Here is a 19,866-nt window from a genome sequence, read left to right on the forward strand (position 1 = left end):
AGTTGTACTTCCAACTTTTTAGTGACATTACCTTTCATCAAAATCAGAATATCAATACGAAATGATATATCTAAAGTGTACATAATTAGGCAAAATTTGGAGGAGATTGAGAATTTGTCTAAATGCACAGAGACAACACATAAAACACCAATGTATGAGCTTTATGATAAAATTGTTCACATTAATTACCTTCCTGTAATCTCAGTAAACTTGGCGAATCAATACTGGTTTGTTACATCATTTTACAATCTTATTCATAGACTTAAAAAAAAAACTTTTTTTCAAATTCATTTTAAATGAATGGTCATAAGCTGCATGGGTCCTTCCTAAATCTTGTCCTGAACTGCAAAACCATCATGATCCAAATTTATTTAATGGAATAGGGTACAACAAAATCATTTACAATGCACATCATTTTCAGTTCTCCTTATGTGGACTCAAACCGACGTGACAAATAACAGTGTTGCACTTTGTAACAAATAAACCAGACATTTTTATGTGCTAAAATGATCAACAGCATCTGAACAAGTTGTGTAGCCTCATCATTTTATTCATACATCTACATGTATGACATCCATGGAGTGCATGCATGTTGCTAGATTATGACCTTACAAAATGAGTAACTGATGAATTTTTTTAAATGAGTTAAACTAAACAAAGGTGAAAGCAAAAATGTCAAAGTGAAAAATATGCCTCTAAAGATACTGACTTGTATACATCATTAAATAACACCAGAGTAAATAAATACTGATTTATAGCACAAACTTTCAAAATAGGGACATTAATTTTCAAACTCATATCCATCATTTAAACATGTTGCTGAACTTAATGACATATAATCAATTTGATAGTCATGCATATAAATCTTAGTGCTCAAGCACTAAATGCTGTTTCAAGGAAAAATAATAGCCATAGTGTAAACAGTCACTATATCAAAAATTTATTATAGAATGTTAGTAATCTCTATTTACTGGGGATATTGTTCATCAAATGCTGATTTGAATCATTTATTTACACTTTCACATCAAAAATTCATTCTGAGAAACAAAGAATAAAATCAATCAATTAATCAAACAAACAGCTAGCACTTTCTGCATAGCTCATGAGGAAATATTCTTGAGCATAATTTACATGTCCTTGTGAAACAATTGCAAAATGAATTTCTGGCAACACAATGACCAATAAAGGAACTCATCAGGAGACGAAGATATTGAGACAAGCCTTGAACACAATTTGAAAATTTTTACTAGGAAAACCCCCCTTTACAATAAGCAATTGAAAATGTTGAAAATAATACAGGAAAGAACTTTCAATTTTGAGGTGTTAAGTACTTATCCCTCAAATGTTATAAGGGTTTAAGATTATTATGAACATTAAATTAATTACAAACTTCATTTTATCAAATGTTAAACGTGTTACTGTATGTTATATATGCATAGTAAACAAACATTCCTTTCAAACTATTTTCTTTTGTAATTTTACCATTTGAATAGATTGACAGAGATTTTATTTTCCGTTTTCTACCTCCTTTAAAAAAAAAAGGATATGAAATACTTCTTAACAGTGGTTAACTTTCATAAATTTTTCTTCTCTAAAAACTCATGAAGGTACATGCAAGCTGTATAAAAAGGAAAGTAAGGTTACAATTCTTTCTTTTATCACATAACTGTAAATGGGGTGGAATTTCATTGTAGGTCTGTAGATAATCTGATTAAAAATCACATTGAAAAGGTTTAAGATTTTTCAACTTTTAAGCAAGTGCTTCTACAGGATCACCACAAGGCTCTGTTATTTTTAACCTATACCTTGTATGCGACCCTACAGCCTAAATTATTCAAAGACTTCCTAGCATCTCACATCTCAAACATTTCACTAAAATATTTGACATAAAGAGGATGGAATTAAAAGGTTGGAGCTACTTGACTATAACAATACAAGCATTAGTACTGCAACTCCAAGCCTCGATGAACAATCAAAAGGAACTAAGACTGGCATATAAAAAAAAAAGGATATCAAAATATTTATGATATTTATGGAATTGAAGATCAACTTCAAAACTTTAATATATGATCTCAAAATTTGAACCATTACACACCAACATTTCTCAAATATACATGAACTATCATTGAACATATACAATAAACGTAAATCATCAAAAGATAGAGATTTTAAAGGATCCCTTGGAAGAGCTTTAAAAGAAATCAATCTGAACTAGAATATGTTATCATACTGTAACATTTAAATAAAAATTTCTGCAGTGAACAGTAATTTGGAACTATTGTAAAACAAAAATAATAATCAACAGCTGTTCAGAACTTTTCATTATGCCAAATCAAAAAATACCTACACTGGAGAACTGCCATCCTTTCTTTTTGAGAATTTAGCACTTAAAACCAAATCTATGCAGGAACATCTCTAACTGTTTATACTATACACATCAAATTCACTAGACAGTTGTTGATCTCAAGTTCTGTAACTCTTGTAAGGCCTCTTTGAAGGTGGGGCGTTCTGCAGGATTTAAATTCCAGGCTCGAAGCATCAAGTTGTAAATCTGTTTGGGGCATCCCTCTGGTGCCTCCATTCTGTATCCTCTCTCTACATGCATCACAACATCAGCAAGGGGCTACAAAAGCAAACATAAGCAATCAAAAATTATGAAAATCATTAAAAAAAAATGTTATCAATAAGTAAAGGCATGGTCTCAAACCAAATATATGTTATGGTAGTATCTTCCCTCCCACCGAAAACTTGCAAAATATCAACTGTCTTAATGTCATCAAAGATACCAAAAACTACCTACAATTCTGGGATATGGGACCCTTCCAAATGAATACAGCTCCCACAGTAGTATGCCATAGCTCCACATGTCAGATTTATTACTAAATTTCTAATGAAAAGACAACAAAATAAATAACAGGAAATACATCAATGTAACATCAAATCAAATATCAAATAGAGAAAAATAATTAACCTACACAAAAACATATTTTTGAAATAATAAAGCATATTAATTTTTCTAGTTTGCTACTGGTACTTCAATGAATCAATACGCTTGAGTAAACTAAATGCAATATAAGATACCAGTAACTAAAGATTATTTTAACATTGATTGAAACATATTTTTTAACAGAGTACATTTATTTCCTCAGTCTGAAATATGAACTGTTTCTAAGGATACCGATAACCTACATTGTTTTTGAGAGCTTCAGGTGCTGTCCACTTGATGGGGAATTTGCCTCCCTCTGTACTATAATCTCCATATTTGGCAAGGCCAAAGTCTGAAACCTGTAAGAAACATAATCTGATCACCACATCAAATAATTATCAACCTTTCAATGACAATCATGTTTATAAATCACCAACCTTTCAGGTTACAAAGAATGGTACCAAACAGTGCATAAACTTTATTCTCAATCTGAACTGATACTGCGATGAAGTCAATTAGTAATGTACACACAGTACTTACCTTGGCAGTATTGTTCTCATTAATGAGTATGTTTCTTGCTGCTAAATCTCGATGAACTAAGTTTTTACTCTCTAGGTATTCCATGGCAGAACATGTATCTCTAAAAAGGTACATTTCTGATTTGTTATCTCTCACAAAATCAGCACACTCCTGATATTTAAAAGGTTTTCCAGTACCTACCAGTTATTTGTGATAAAACTGATACATGTACAAGTAAAATTCAGTCATCCTCTATATACATTTCATTTTTGATTGCCTTATTTTTTAAGCAAATAGAAATGAAAATGTATTATTAAGAAATATAAATGTTAAAATGCTGGTAGTACTCAGTTTAACCAGCTATTAGTAGAATTTTTGTTGAAACAAATAGCTGGTATATTGCCAATACACATGCAATAGTTTTAAACCTTCATGATCAATTAATCAAAACAAACGTGTGTGTGTGCCACTAAAGCAGTCTGCCACTATCATGGGCTCTGTGTTTAATAAGCATAGTTGCTTGTATATAATGAGATGATTCTATAAAACAAGGAAATACTGAAATTCAATTATTGAAATACTACAAATTACTAGAACAACATTATTTCTAATTGCATGTACTTACGTTGCAAAGTCGATCTGGTCTTTCTTTTGTATGACACTACGACCTCTTGACCTCAAGTATTCGACAAGATTTCCTTTTCCCATATATTCTGTTACTAGTCGAATCACCTGGTCACCAGTGACTACACCAATTAATTGTACAAGGTTTGGATGGCGTAATGATCTGCAAAGTAATAAATATATTAACAGTGGATGATTTTTCAATTGCTAATGGTGCGCAAAAATTCAATTATTTCTTAAAATGGTTTTTCAAAAGTATCAAAAAGTTTGGGAATCTCAAAATTATCTTTGCATAAATTTGTCTTTACACTTAATAAAAAATATCCACTTCTCCCCATTTTTACCCCCCCCCCCACCCTCCCTTAAAGAACTCATCTTGAAATATCATAAAAAAAATAAAACTCACTCACAAGTTACTAACAATGCACTGTTATACATGTAGTTTGAAAATAAAATTTCATAACCCATTGCTTTATTATTTTATTTTATTTTTTTTGGGAGGGGGGGGGGTGGCTTTGATTTCTTAAGGCTTAAGATCATGACACCTTTTGAACATGACCAACAACATTTAGGACTGTTAATTCATTTAAATAAAATTTACAAAATTATACTAACACAAGATTTGTGAAAAACATTTTTCTCTCTCTCCAACTGAAACTTTCATGCACCTGGAACCAACTTTAAATCATACAATGTAGCCAGACTAAAAACATTGCTGACTCACGTCATAACAGATGCCTCCTTAAGAAAAGCCTGGGCTGCACGGTCCTGGTCTTTCAACTGTTTGACAGCAACAAATTGATTTTTGTACAGACCTTTGTATACATCTGCCAAAGAAGATATGTTTTTTAATTTAAATTTCATTCGTTTTTCTGCTACGTGAGAAAACAATGATAAAATTTTAACCTGTGTTTGCATCAACTAAAATGTGTTTCTTGCATAGTCAACTACACATAAATGAACATTTAATATCTGCAATGCTTACAAGATTGGTTTCGATTTGTAGCTGTGCATTTGGTTCCTAATGAATACCACATATCCATAAATAAATAATATGACTTAAAATAAAACAATGTGTGTTCATTTAACACAGGGTCACTTAATTACTAACTGACTCTTCCAACTACAGTTCTCTGAATTCTCTAAACATTGTTTCCTAATTCTTATCAGATCAGTATTTTCCAGCAGCTAATTTGTTCAACAACTTTTTATCACCTCCAAATTCTCCTCTGCCAATTAATTCAATTTCCTGCAGATCCTTCTTCTGAATAACCCAGCCCCCAGCTTCAAAGTCCTGAATCCTCACAGCTCCAAAGCTGTCTCCTTTCTTTGGCAGTGCACGTTTTAATTTTGTACATAATCCATCTGCATCCTTCTCATAGTGCTATTGAATACAAAGGAAGGAAATGAAATTAAATTTTTTGAACACACCAAAAAATAAAAAAAAATCAAAGGCAAATATTTTCATAATATTCAATATACTTCCCTCTGACTAATTTTACCAGTTTAATTCTCCCCTTCCCTCAAGGCTTTATATATTATTTGCTGAATTTCAAAAAATGCAAGAAAACATACATTCTTCAGATGTTCTCAAAGAAAACTGAATGAAAACTATAGATTCATATTCACTGGCATTTAAAAAAAAATTCGAATGAAAAATCTTGTCCTTAAACTGATAAAACATGCTGCAATGACCAAGAAAGTCAGAATTCCTTCTTAATGTAAGAAATACAAATAGTCAGTAGAGGAAGAGAAACATAGGACCCATAATAAGATTTAGATGTAACAAGTAGACAGCTTACAGCTGTGAACAGATCCATTTATTTATCATCTTTATCACAACAAAAAACACTCAAATATGTTGTGCAAGATTATTTTTCTGTAGGCAAAATGGAATTGTTCAGCACATTTTTTAGAATGACCTGGAGTTTTCTTATTCTCAGATTTAAAGATTTTTTTTTTCTGGGATTTCCTAAACATTCAATGCCAATTAAAATACTGAAAACAACATATGCAGAAATACGATAACCATTGATCTGTCTTTCACTTAATGCTCATACTGGGTTTTTTTTTCATTGAATTGTTTGATTTATTTACACGTCAGTAGTAATTTTGCTGCAGAAGAATTTGTCAGTATGCATTGAATTCAATCAAGCACATCAACTACAAAGCATGCAAAAAGATGATGCACTTACTGGGCAGTTTGTAAGAGCTAAATTATATACACAGTGTATGTGAACCAATCAGTGACTCTTGAGTGCCTAAGTGAATTGCACTTGCATGCATGAACTTAAAAAATGCCTTTCATACTTTTTCTTGTCACAGACATTTAATTAAATTTCTTTGGAAAGTATTTCCATGTTTTAATGTTTCAATATACTAGCTTTGCACTCCTTATGACCTGAGGCAACATTAAGCTTGAGTTTACAGTCTCCTTGAAGCACTGTTTGTATCAAGTTCAGTATAACAATTAAAAGATGTACCAGATGTTACAGCTTCTCAGGAAATCAGAAAATAATAATAACCCCCCAGCTCATTGCTGGAACAAGTGTTCTTGGCCACTGAAAAATTCCAGGCCACAAATGTATCTGAAATTCCTTCAGGTGTAAATGCTTGCTACATCATTAAAAAGTAAAGCACATGGACATAAAGCAACAAATGCAATAATAACATGGCAAAAATACCCAGTGCTAGGCATTTAGAAGTTCATGAAATATCATAATGTTGCCATACATCAAAACTTAAAGCATGAGATACTGATACCTAGAGAATGATTAAATATATATCCATTGTATAAAGTTTTTCACAAAAGTCACAAAAATAGCTTAAAAATCAAATTTTTATAAGAATGAAGAATTAACTTAAAAGAAAAAAAATAAGAATATAAAAGCATTTTCCCTAGTTTTGGACATGCTGAATAAATTTTTCTAGAGAAAATTTGAGCAATAGAACAAAAATTTGTATAAATAAATCAGATCAGGAAAAATCATGTTTTGTCTGTGCATTATCCTACTATCTGGAAATGACAGATGCATGTAATGGAAATAAGAAATTGCTTGAATAGTTATATTGGCAAAATTCATAAATATTAGTTTTTATGATGATTAATGCTTCGCGGGGTTACTAAAAAATCTTCAATTCAAAGATGACCTTAACCATAAGCTTCTGACCCTCAAATATATACCAAGTCCAGGCTCCAGGGCCATAAAACTTAGATGAGCTCACCTTTGAGGTCAGTCTCACTTTTCCACTATAGATTCCTTTCGTAAAAGCAAGGCTGAGATCAAAAGTGAGCTTGTATAAGTTTTATGGCTCAGAACCAGAGCTTAATATCTGAAAATAATTTTCTATACACGTCAAGGTGACCTCAACCTCTGACTCATGTCCTAAAAAACAATAGGAGTCTACCTAAAATTATTTTCCTACTTCAAGTTAATACAAACAATTTAAGAGTAAGTTTTTCTTTTTGAAACCAAGGAGACATATGCACACCCACCCACCAGGTTGCCAACATAATACATGTACCTCATATTAAAAGCAGGGTATATAAAAATTTGATGCATCTTACATAAACAAGAAGAGAAATACCTCTACTAGCTGACTAAGGTTATCAAAATAAGTTTCTTCATCAATAGTCATCTGGTTTTTATGATAAATAATCCGATAATGTTCCACTTTATTCTGGTGACACACACTCAATGTATAGTCTCCTGGGTAGTTTACACTTTCTCGTATAAGAAAAAGTCCATCTTCATAAGGTTTGAGCAATTCTTCAGCCTTCTTCCTTTCTATTTTCCCATGGTACCATCTACAATAAGAAATTTATGCAGTGTCATGCAACATGCAATAAAGATACAAAATGCAGATTCACACAAACACCATTGAAAACAGTTACAACACTGATTAATGTACTTTACATTAATGGTGACTCAGTGGTTAGTGGATGGTGATGAACAGTTTCATGAATGACATAAATTTTTAAGGGTGTCTACATTCAAATTTGTTTGTATTATAGTACACACAAGATAATTAAACTAAAATCCCCATATAATATATGAAGTATACTTTTATGACCACAGATGCATGATATTAAATGGGGGGGGGCAATAAAAAAAATTAGAGGTCCTAAAAAGTTGCAACTCTCTTTGAAAAGATATAAAAAGTACAGTGTATAACATCTTACCCAATTTTAAGGATTACAAACTCTCCTAACAAGCAATTTCACAGAGCCTGCTTTCCAAAACCTGGACTTTCAGAGGAAACTTTTAATAGGAAATGAAAGCACCAAGTCTCTACTTTATCTTGATGTTTGAAATGGAACATAGCATGTTGGTCAATAAATACAGGGACATTTTAAGCACAAACTGAACCTAGCTCCTTACAGATGTAACAAATTGATTTTGTGTCTTGTAGAAGTTAAAAATCTTCTTGTAGAAGTTAAAAATAATGAAATACATGTTTACATCTGTTATCACTAATTTTTAAGATTACAAATTTAAGTATTGAAATCAAATGACTTTTTTTTTTAGGGTTTTTTATGTTTGAAATTTAATTCAGAAATTGTTAGTTCTCTTAGATGTTTTGTATTTAATACTTATAAATACAAAAAAAAATCAGAAGTCATACTAAAAGGAAAACATGTATCGCAAATTTGCTACATATATTTTAACAAATTTATTATATGGATATAAAGAATCACAGACATTATGAGTGAAGTTTATTCACATGTCCCTAGGACTTCACTATAACTGAGTTTTTTCTGTAAACCTAAATCTAATTCTGCATTTCATTTTGCAAAATCTAAATTATTGTATTTAGCAAACTTTCATCAGATTTTAACAATTAGCTCTCATAGAGTTTCTTTTTATTAGTCACTACCTCCTTGATATATGAATTACATATAATGGATGATCAGAGCAATACATAAGATCACAAAGAAAAACTTAAGGTATTATTTATGTATTTTATTCAAACTTTACCCTCTGATTTCTAAAATAACTAAACAATTGTCTCATTTTCACCTGGATCATAAGCATAGCAATCCACCTGAGTCCTGGTCCAGAAAGGTATGTATCTGACTTGTATCTATTTTGATGGAGGGGATAACTTCAAATTACAGTATATAATAGAATCTATACGTATAATTTATAAAATGTTTTTATTCCTGAGGCTTTGGGGCAAAAGATTCTTCAGTTGGTGCTTCAATCAAACAACTAAGATATTAATGAAATTTTACGGAAATGACAACAGTGACTTTGTACAACATTGTACACTACACTAAACTATAAAAGCATGTGACATACTGTTACAAAAGACAGTTAATAAACATACTGAAAGCCAAGTCACACAAGTGATCTAGACTGAGTCATCAGTAAGGGTTAATACAGACAACTCCACACATACTATCAGACAGGTTCTTACACATTGCTATGTCTTGAAGGCATATACTTTAATACCCACCCAAGGACTACAAATTCCTATGTAATAATTACCATACCCTGTTATACTGATCTTTATCTACAAACATACAAATTGATCCTAATAAAAATCTTGATGCCCGATCATTTCCTATTTCTTATATGATCTATTTCCTATTTCAATCTCATCCATATATATCATTACTGTGGTGTAAAATGTTAATAATTTCCTGAGTTTGTATGAGGTAAATTTTAAAAGTACTCATGTCACTGCGAACAGGAAAGAATTTGTTTACATCACATTTAAATATATGATCTATTGATGAGCCTAAATCTGATATGTACCAGCTGTCTTAATAGGTACACATGTCAATGCCATCTTCTTCCATATCTATACTACTATATTAAAATAATAGACTCGAATTTTTGGCCTTTAATACCGATAAATCGGAAGAGTACTGTCTATTGTTTTATATATTTTAAACATTATTGGTACTTGAAGATTACCAATTTGTTTTTATTTTTTCTCAATTAAGCTTCGCTAATTAATTATCAACGAAAATTCCTCAAAAAATTCCGGAAATCATCTGGATTTTTTGGATTTTACAATCTTGCGCGTGCGCATTACATTCACGCTAAATCACGGTGTTCAAATTAGAGAAGACAAAAGTATTAAGTAGATATATATTTGTTATTTTATAATTTGTCTAATAAGAAATCATAAATATATATGAACAGAATATATAGCAAATTTCCAATGAAAATTTACACGTATTTGTATTATTGTTTCTGAGTTTATCCATGCAAATGTGATTTTGTGGCCACGTGGGTAATCATTCGCCATCTCGGAGACACATTTATTATATGTTATTTACGTCTCTGGCCATCTCAACGGAGGCAAAAACCTCATGATCGTAGGAGCAATATTAATGTAACTACCCGATTTTATTTTATCCTTCCTTTCTTTTATGCTTTTTTGAGGGGAAGGGGGGGTTACAACTCCAGCTAGAATCACATTTTAGTGAAGTAGGCATTCTTTTTCCGCCAAAAATTACAATAACATTATTTTCATTTCTTAACTTTGAAATAAATCGAAATAATCAAATAACATCAATATAACCGATATTTTCAATTTGAAATGTGTCTAAATGATTGCAACTTGAATTTGTTCGCCATGTTTACTATTACCTTCAATGCTGAGATTTATAACGCGGTAAATATGAAACATAAGCTAAGGGCAAAGAAATATTTGATTCCATGCAAAAAAAATTCACATTATATTTCTTACGAGAGTGTAGTGAAATTAATAGCATTATTGTAGGCTTATAGCTTTGTTATGTAAATACATGACCTCTGACCCTGACGTTATATAGAAGGGACAGCCTGTTCTTCTAAATATGTAAAGGTTGTCGTGGTAACTACGCTTAATAGGTAGTCTGAAGTCAGCCCTTGCGGCCCGTACAGTTCATTCTATCAATGCTGCTAAAATATCAATCATTTGCATAGGCGTCGGAAGCAAATTGAAAGAGGGGTGGCTAAATGAAAGTGGAGGGGCTAAACCAACGAAAAAAGGTAAGTCCCAATTTTCAAAACCTATACTATGTCTATCTTTGCAAAAAAAAGTGTGTGTGTGTGGGGGGGGGGGGACTACGCCCCCCTAGCCCAGTTCAAGATCCGCTCCCAAATTCTCATTGGCTGTCCCAAAATAAAATCGGTCAAGGTCGGTAAACTTTAAAGTTTGGTAAACTCACACTTTACTAAATATTTTGAAAAAAAAAATATGCTTTGAATAATTACATCAAAAACATTTATTTTAAAATGTTTCTGATTACATTGTATGATTACAATTAAAAAATGGAAATGATATTGTATGATCCAAAAAGAGTTGTAACCCCCCCCCCCCCAACCCCAGGAAAAGGCTTCATTATTGCAGCAAGAAGTACTTTCAAGTTCCTACTTTCCTACTTAGGATACCCTTGGTAAATGTCCGATATGCACATGGATGCATTCATAACAATGTCAACCCGTGCACGCACTGGTCAAAGTCTAGTAAATTTAATGTCATTAAATGATAGGTCAATGGATGTTAATTTAGTGGTCTCATTTCTTGTGCTCCTCTTAATAATTAAGTTTTATCAATGATTCTACTTAAATGTTATATGAAAGATAAACCTAGTTTATTATTTCAAAACTTGTTAGACCTTATGAAAATGATGGAGTGACATGATTTCCAGGTACCAGGTAAACAGTTTTCTTTCTGTGCCTTAGATAATATTGATATTTCAGAACATCCCATATAAAAGAGGAATGTTGGCTCAGCAGCATCATAAATTGCAACCTATTCATTATCAATTCACCCTGATAAAAATTAGTAGAGGACACACAGTCATGTCTACACCTAACTACATGTAACATGCAGACTTAGATTTGCCCAACCCAATACAGAATACACCATTAAGACCATTACCCATGTTAGGTAATTCTTTATAAATAGAGGATATGTACATTATATATGTACAATACATAATTTTCTTTGCTTCTAAAATACACATCATCTTGTGCATGTAAATTTGTTTTTGTATATATCTTTGGGATTGTTTATTTGTTTTTGTTTTTTGTTTTGTTTTGTTTGTTTGTTTTTTTGGCTAGATTTCTATTTCCTTCAGCAGATATCTGCATGAAGTAGCAAAATCCTAACCTTGAACATGTAAGAAATTCCACTAAAACCTGTGCTGAACTTTTTATCTTATCACAATGACATAACAGATATCAATACCTTAAAGCTTCCTTTAACATTGATAAAAATTGCCCCATAAATGCACACAAGAAACAAACTGTAAAGTCACCCATTTGTTTCTCCCCCTCTACTGTGTCTTCTTTAACCAGTGTTACAATACCTCCACAAGTTGTATTAAGTTATCAAATAAACAGTCACCACCATCCACTTCTAATTTGTTGTTCTTAGCAATAATTCTATAATGGTCCACCAGACCCTCAAAGTAAATGGACAGTGTATAATCTCCATGAAAATGGACACTGTCCCTAATAAGGAAGTCCCCCTCCTCACGGAAATTATTTAACAAAGCCTCTGCCTCCTCGCGGGAGATTTTACCATGATACCAACTGAAAAAACAGCAGCAAAAGGATTCTCAGGCAATGGAGACATCGTAATTTTCAATTCCAAAATTTTTTAAACAGATTATTCATTATTTCAAAATTATTTAATTTTCTAATCATACATTATTATTATTCTTTTACTTTTTCATTGTACAAATTTCTTTCACTTAAATAAATAGGGTTATTTTTGTCTTATCTGCAGACCTTTGGGTATCTGAAAACCTGACTTTATCCTGTTTGATTATATTATATGGCAACTTTCAAAAAACATATTATTTCACTATCTTTTATCCAGCTTTTTGGGAAATTACCCTTTCTGAAATACTTAAGAAATTTATTGACATCATTATTGACATCATTGACTTATCCAGGCATGGGATCTTTTTTACATTCACTGAACTGTCATTTCTACAGCTACATACACTTACAGACAAATAGGCAGAATACTTACGGCATTGCTTGTAAGTGAACTTCTTTCCTTTTCTGTACATACGTGGCAGGCACCATTCCTTCTTTGCCATTATCATTTCTTCCTTTATACCAATTGGGATCCTGAAAAAAGGAAAAAATAAACCTTACTAATAGAATACAACTCCTTTGATACATTTTATTATCAATACACTGTATGCTTCTGTAGATTTTGTTTAAGTATTTTAAAATTTGTAAGAAATCATTTATAATGATCCTATCTATTTGCATCAAATAACTGCTGGGAAAAGTATAAATATTTATCAACTGCCTTGTTGAATACTTGTTAACCATTGTGAACAGATACTGCTCAGTTTAGATACAAATACTTGTTCAAAAAAGACTGTGTACTTCAGTGAAACAATACACAGTAATATCAGGTAAAACTTAAGGCCTATAGGCCACAAGGCTCAACCAAGTCACCATTCTTTTCCTGCATTTTCTTTAAAGTGCTTCATTTATAATATACATGTATATTCCTTGATAAAACTTCTACTGTGGCCATATCCAAGTCCAAAGTCTGATTTGAACAATGGTTTCAAACTAAATGGAAAGATAAATTTCTAAATGGAAAGATTTTAATATTAATATGCTTAATTGTGACCCTATTGTTCTTTGAAAAAAAGATCAAAGAGTTTTCCTACCTACTTTGACCATCTGTTTTGGTCCCATCCTAACCCACCCTAGTCCATGGGATGATGATTTGAACATGCTTGTATCTACATTACAAGAGCATGCTTGCATAATACATGTACTAGGAATACAATGTATTGTTCTTCAAAAAAAAAAAAAAGATTTCTTTTATTTTCCCACTTAAAATTGGGAAGCTTTCATATAATTTTTATCTCTTTTTAGCCCTGTGGTTCTTGGGAAGATTTTTAAATGACCCCATCCTATTTTCTGTATTTCTTATTTATCTTCCCTTGAAAAAGGGGTTTGGTACTCATTTGAACAAATTCAAATACTTTCAGCCAAGGATTTTGGCACACTTAAACTTAAGTCAACAATCCAGACACATGAATTTACAATAACATAAAACCTTTTTACATGTTTGAAATGAGTTTAAATGTTATGACACTCTCCCTGTCATATATATCATGTATATCAGCTCAAGTTTACATTAAGACATTATATCTAGGTAGTTCAGAAGAGTCAGACTACAGATAATGCACAGAAATACTACTGACAGTAACCATAACCTATTATGCGGCTCAAGTGAGCTTACAACTACATAATGTAATCACTAAAAATGTATTCGAGAAAACTATATTTTCATGTAATTATGCGTGACCATCTACTCATGAAATTTTCATTCTTGCACATATTTTCATTATTAGAGATTATACGCAACAATATCAGGAATTCATAAAAAAAAAAAAAAGATTTCTTGCTTATAAACATTAACTTTCTTGCAAAAATAAGGTGTCGTGAAAATTTGGTGATCTACAGTATACAGTTAATTTGCAAATTATTCACTCTGTTACAATATCGTTAAAACAGGGATTTAATCAAATTCTAAGTAGTTTTTCAAGCACCGAGAGCATTTTGTGAAAAATACCAAACAAGATATCACTTACCCTTGTGGACTGTACAATAGTTATCACATCTCCTTTTTTAAATGGTAAATCATCTGGTGAAGATCCATCAAAGTTATAATTTGCCACAACCTGAGTACCTTTTGGCCATGTCTCATGATGCTGCTGACAGAGAATTTTCACAAGTTAACAGCAAAATTAACAGCTTTATAGATGTCTATGATGTCTATTTGACCATAATAAAAACATAATAAAGTAAAATGCATATACACATACTTGACATTTCATACATGTTTCCACCATGTATGTATCAAAATTCAGAAAATTTATTCTGCAATCACGCATACTCTGTACAAACAGAGTTTTATGACTCCTAGCTAAAATAGCATTGTGTCATATCCTTTCAAGTAAATCAATCTGCTAGTACACAGAAAGTTTTTTGACTAGACATTTGGGGAAAAAAGTTGATACATGTCAGGGTCAGTAACTTTCTTCATGTCGAAACTATGTGACTACATGCAATATTCTTCTAATCATTTAGGCAAAGTGAAATTCAATCCTAAAATTTTATTCAGCTGATAAAAGCTTAAAAAGAAAAACAGAAACTCTCATCTTCATGAAATCTAATATATTTCTTTGAAAATCTGTACTATGCATTTAATATACCTGATGATTCTGATCCATGGGCATTGTCATCTGATAATCACTGTGTTATGATACATTCCATACACAACCTACAATACATAAAATAACACTTCTTATACAGCATTAAATCATTTGTGTACTATCAGTGCATTACATAACAAATAAATACTATCTACTATTGGTGCATATACCAGGAAATCCCCATCTCAAAAAACAACAGTTAAGAATATATAGAAATACAGATTTCTTGGCTTGTGATGTAACTTAACCTACCAAACTCCTAGTCATTTTGTTTCCTTTGTCAATGTATACAACAACAGTACATCTCATGTTCTATTTTAATTTTTCATCGTGACTTAGTACTTGAAAACTAGACATGAATTACAATGCAATTATGCATTTAGTCTTACATAAAACACACTGTGGCATTTATTTGTATTTGGAGGAGGAGGAGGAAAACACATTCTGGAAATTTGATTTCTAAGAAAAAAAAAAACCTGCTGATCTGGTCAAGATACCAGGAAGAACAACAGGAAGTGAATGTACCAGGTGTAACTGTAGATTCCCTTCACCTCCCCCAACTGTACAGTCATTGAAATACTTCCTTGTTCAGATATTACACTTAAACCAAGTACCAAGTTATGGAATAGGTGTTGATAAGAAAGAAAAAACAAGTACACAATGAATTTCTGTGTTCTGCCTAAAAACATACTTCACTAGCCATATCTCTGCTAGCAACATAAACTATCAGTGAGCCTTATGAGTATGTACAGCTATAATGCATTTTGTGGATGATCCATTATTACAGATTTCTGATTGTTGGATTATATAAAAGTACTAGACTTTAATGATAAGCAAGTGAGACTGACAGTAGACAAGATTGTGTCATGGTATGAATACTTCATAAAATTTCAAAACAAGTAAAGTCTTAGTACCCTCAAAAGTCAAAAATAAAAGCAATTCACATCCTAAAACAAACCTTTTCCAATTTATTTGATATATTAGTATATGAAGAAATGGAATCTAGTAATTAGCACAAATTAGCCTTATATTTGTTTATTTATGAAATGTCAATTTCAGTTAGTATTTCTCATGTTTCCTGCAGAGGGAGAAAATTTACTCAGTAGTAATTGGCCTTGGTGGAGCAATGACATTAGAAGACCAGTCAATAGCCTTGGTATCTCCAATCCTTTATAATACGATATGTGCATAATATGTGTACATTTACAAAAAAATATATATCAAATGAATGCATTCCTTTTGTATTTGTAATGATAATTACTAATCAATGCATCAAACATGATGAGATGTGTGTAAATAAATACACCTAATATTGATGATATATGACATTTCATATTTGTGAGTAATTTTGTGCTGAAATACAAAACACTCTAAAGTGCAAGACTAGCTGTCTCTGGAAAAATTCTTCCTTGGTCAAACAACCCGAAAAAATCCTTGATTAATTACTCATTGACAACTGAAAATGTAAGCTAAATATACTGACATAAATTGATAAAGGATATTCAAAAGACAACTAAAATGTCATCCTCATAAACAATCTGCATGATACAAGAATTCAGATATTTTACTTGGACACTATCAGAAAATATGCTGTTCTATGAAGACATTAATCTTGAGTGATCTTATGTAAGGAGGCATATAATCAGGGTAAACACTTCCTCAATTATTATTTAGATGAAAAGGACCTACAATAAACACTTAAAAGCAAAATCATCTGACCCTACTATATACCCTTGAAACACAATGAAAGTAATAAATTGTCATAAAAAGTCGAATTTTAAAATTGTTGCATGCATGTCTTTGTTGATTAATGAACATAACCTCTCCTTCTGCAAATATAACAGTCTTAATTTACTTTCATGTACAGTCAGGGGTGAGACTGAAATCCATCATTTTTAAAATGACGATTTTTAGTCATAAAATAAAATTTTTATTATGACTAAAACTCGTCATTTTTAAGAAAATGACGAAAAACAGTCATAAAAATTTACAGTGTTTCTAGAATACCGAGTTACCTCTCTTTGAAAAATGTTAGATCCACCAACCGAAAAAAGGACAAAAAACATCGTAAACAAACTTCATTTCTCTAATACAGTTGACTTCAATACTGGTTATGTTGACAGTACAAATTTCCCAAGCAAAAATAAGAGTGGAAGAGTTATTTGTCAATTTATTTGCATTAAAAACCAAAGAAGACGAAAATGACGATATTTCGTCTTTTTTCAAAATGGAGGGTCTGGGCGCACTGAAATATCTCGCTTGTTTTACGGGGCGCACTACTTTTTTATGGCTTTAACTTTTTGTTGGGACTTTTCTCTACAAGTACGTATTCTTCCAGACAGTGTACTATATGTTTTTATATGGCTAAAAGCAATGTAAAAATGGCACATAATTTCTACCAAAATTGGACATTTTACCACTAAAATAATAACTTTCACCTTCCATGTTGATGTTCTAACGCATGTGGTCGGCAGTAATTAGTGACGCGGATGAAATGAAACTTACGTAAACACTCTTCTTGCAGCGGTGAATTCAAATTTCGCTTTTATGTAACCAGGATAGAAGAATTATTTTGAAAAAGAAAATATGACGATAGCAAGTCATATTGACAAAAATGATGAAAATACGTAGTTAGTAAAAATGACGATTATCCATCATTTTTAAAAATGACCGATTTCAGTCTCATCCCTGACTGATGTACGTAAACTGATCATAACAAATGTAAGTCCTACACAGATTCTGCCTCTCATAACCTAGCTATTTAAACTTAGAAATACTGAGCTGCAAGTCGAGTCACAAATGTACCAATTGTGTGTGTGGTCATATTCAGAAAACAACTCATACTTTACAGATATGTATATTATTGACAAATATACAGAAGAATTTCCAACTGATACAGTTGTAACAAGAAAGGAGGACAAGACAAGGATTCAAACCCGGGACCATTGAATCTCTAGTCAGGTGCTCTACCCACTGAGCTATTTGGTCACCAGTGATCGAACCTTTCTGCCCTGCACTAAATCATATTAGCCAACTACCCAATGCTTGTCCTTGTATGCCTTTAGGTTAGGAGTTAGTAACATCAGTGTTTGACAATAAAGAATAATGAAATATCACAAATTCAACAATACAATATATCTATACCACAACATAATTATTACTTTAATGGGTTCAAGAAGCTAGCACTTAATTTTGATTTTCCTTCCTGGAATACACTGAGCACTCTACCTGTTACTTGACATACCTTATTTACGAGCTGCCTTTAAATATCACCGAATATCCACATTTAATAAATTTTCCAACCATTCTTGATGGTTTCATTATCCTTCTGAATTACTGACATAGATGAAAATCACATGAAACACTTACTTTCTATACATTTCATTGTAGTAGTTTAGAGGAACAGGAAGAGATGTAGATGTCGGCCATGTAATATTTCACGACAACAACGCCATCTATGGGCAGATAACTCCGTCTTTACCCACAGTCGCGGGAAAATTCAATTTAGCTTTCATTAACACGGTGTATAGGCATAACGAACCCTTTTCGTTGAAACGGAAGCTTTCAGAAGAATTAGATACTTTCTGCTAAATTTTCACAGACTCAGTAACAATGGAGTAGTACTAAGAGCGGTGACCCTGAGAGCGGGATTAAAAGGATAGATAGATTTTTGCATTAAATCGTTGATATCATAATATAAAATAAACGTTGATAATTTTTTATGAACACAAGAAAACCAGAATGCTTACTAATTATGAAACATCCAATAAAAACGAACCGTTAAGGTTTTTCTACCAGAATGCATTTTCTGGCAACTGGCCTTTTCCTTTGCTATTAAGTTTAGCTATCAATTGAAATATTATCGCACGTATTAAACTATAAGTATATGTAATAATAACTTCCTTTTACTTTTTAATAGTTTAATTTTGCTTGTATTTGACGTCTGTACATATCACTTACATTTTACCGAGGTCCTCCTTATCCAGGCACAGGCGCCTGAAGTGGGGATCGATAGACCCCCCTCCCCCACTTTAATTTAAAAAAAAAATGTAAGAGCTTGTGATTAAACTGCAATATCAACAGACTTCGTTGCAAAACGAACGATCACCGATGCCAAACCAACAGTATTTACACCCCTACCTCCCTTTCCAGGCCCGTAGGAAGCAAATTCAGTCGGGGGGGGGGGGGGGCACAGCCATACATTTTCAGTTGAGGGTGCACTACCAAAAATTTCCTGACAAGCAAAAAAAAAAGGTCATCAGACGTTTTTATTGAGGGGGGACAAGCATATAGTATCTATGTTTACTATAGTAATCTATATATCGGCAAAATTATTGGGGGGGGGGTGGAGGCACGGCCCCAAGTCCCCCCCCCCCCCCGGGTTCCTACGGCCATGCTTCCCAATGCTTTCTCCCCCCCCACCACCAATTCACGTTTTTCATACGTTATTGATTTTGTTGAAATGCTGGACCCCCTCCCCCAAAACAAACAAAACTATTTCCGAGTTTGTTATAATTGTTTAGTGCCTAGGGTGTATAGATGAAAATACTTCATAAACCTCGGGGCACTTGTACTTACATGTATTTTTGATCAT

At 32.2% G+C, this 19,866-nt stretch overlaps 1 protein-coding gene across 3 annotated transcripts; it reads right to left on the minus strand.

Moving 5' to 3' along the window:
- Positions 1 to 529: 529 nt before the first annotated feature.
- LOC133182424 (tyrosine-protein kinase CSK-like) lies at positions 530 to 18,758 on the minus strand. 3 transcript variants are annotated; one of them, XM_061317270.1, is made up of 12 exons: positions 18,642 to 18,758; positions 15,273 to 15,340; positions 14,649 to 14,768; positions 13,055 to 13,155; positions 12,384 to 12,609; positions 5,285 to 5,453; positions 4,794 to 4,896; positions 4,071 to 4,232; positions 3,467 to 3,566; positions 3,190 to 3,285; positions 2,801 to 2,887; positions 530 to 2,623 (listed from the first exon to the last, which is right to left on the minus strand). In XM_061317270.1, exons 2-12 carry the CDS (start codon positions 15,300 to 15,302, stop codon positions 2,447 to 2,449), a joined length of 1,371 nt encoding a protein of 456 aa, XP_061173254.1. In that variant the 5' UTR covers positions 15,303 to 15,340; positions 18,642 to 18,758; the 3' UTR covers positions 530 to 2,446. The 3 variants fall into 3 exon arrangements, with proteins under 3 accessions (XP_061173254.1, XP_061173255.1, XP_061173253.1); XM_061317271.1 differs by lacking the exon at positions 12,384 to 12,609 and adding an exon at positions 7,658 to 7,877 and having other exon boundaries at positions 14,649 to 14,771; XM_061317269.1 differs by having other exon boundaries at positions 14,649 to 14,771.
- Between the last annotated feature and the right edge of the window lie 1,108 nt (positions 18,759 to 19,866).

Source organism: Saccostrea echinata, unplaced genomic scaffold (genome assembly GCF_033153115.1).
Source record: "Saccostrea echinata isolate AGI-Se365-2 ecotype Australia unplaced genomic scaffold, CSIRO_AGI_Sech_v1 ptg000009l, whole genome shotgun sequence".
NCBI lineage: Eukaryota > Metazoa > Mollusca > Bivalvia > Ostreida > Ostreidae > Saccostrea > Saccostrea echinata.

Bases quoted from the DNA above. Each gene is read 5' to 3' on its own strand.
- LOC133182424 (XM_061317269.1), bottom strand. From the start codon at position 15,302: ATGACAATGCCCATGGATCAGAATCATCAG. The intron at 4,233-4,793 runs GTGAGTCAGCAA...ATTACTTTGCAG, and splicing joins AAGGAGGCATCTGTTATGAC to ATCATTACGCCATCCAAACC. The intron at 3,286-3,466 runs GTAAGTACTGTG...TGTTTCTTACAG, and splicing joins ATGAGAACAATACTGCCAAG to GTTTCAGACTTTGGCCTTGC.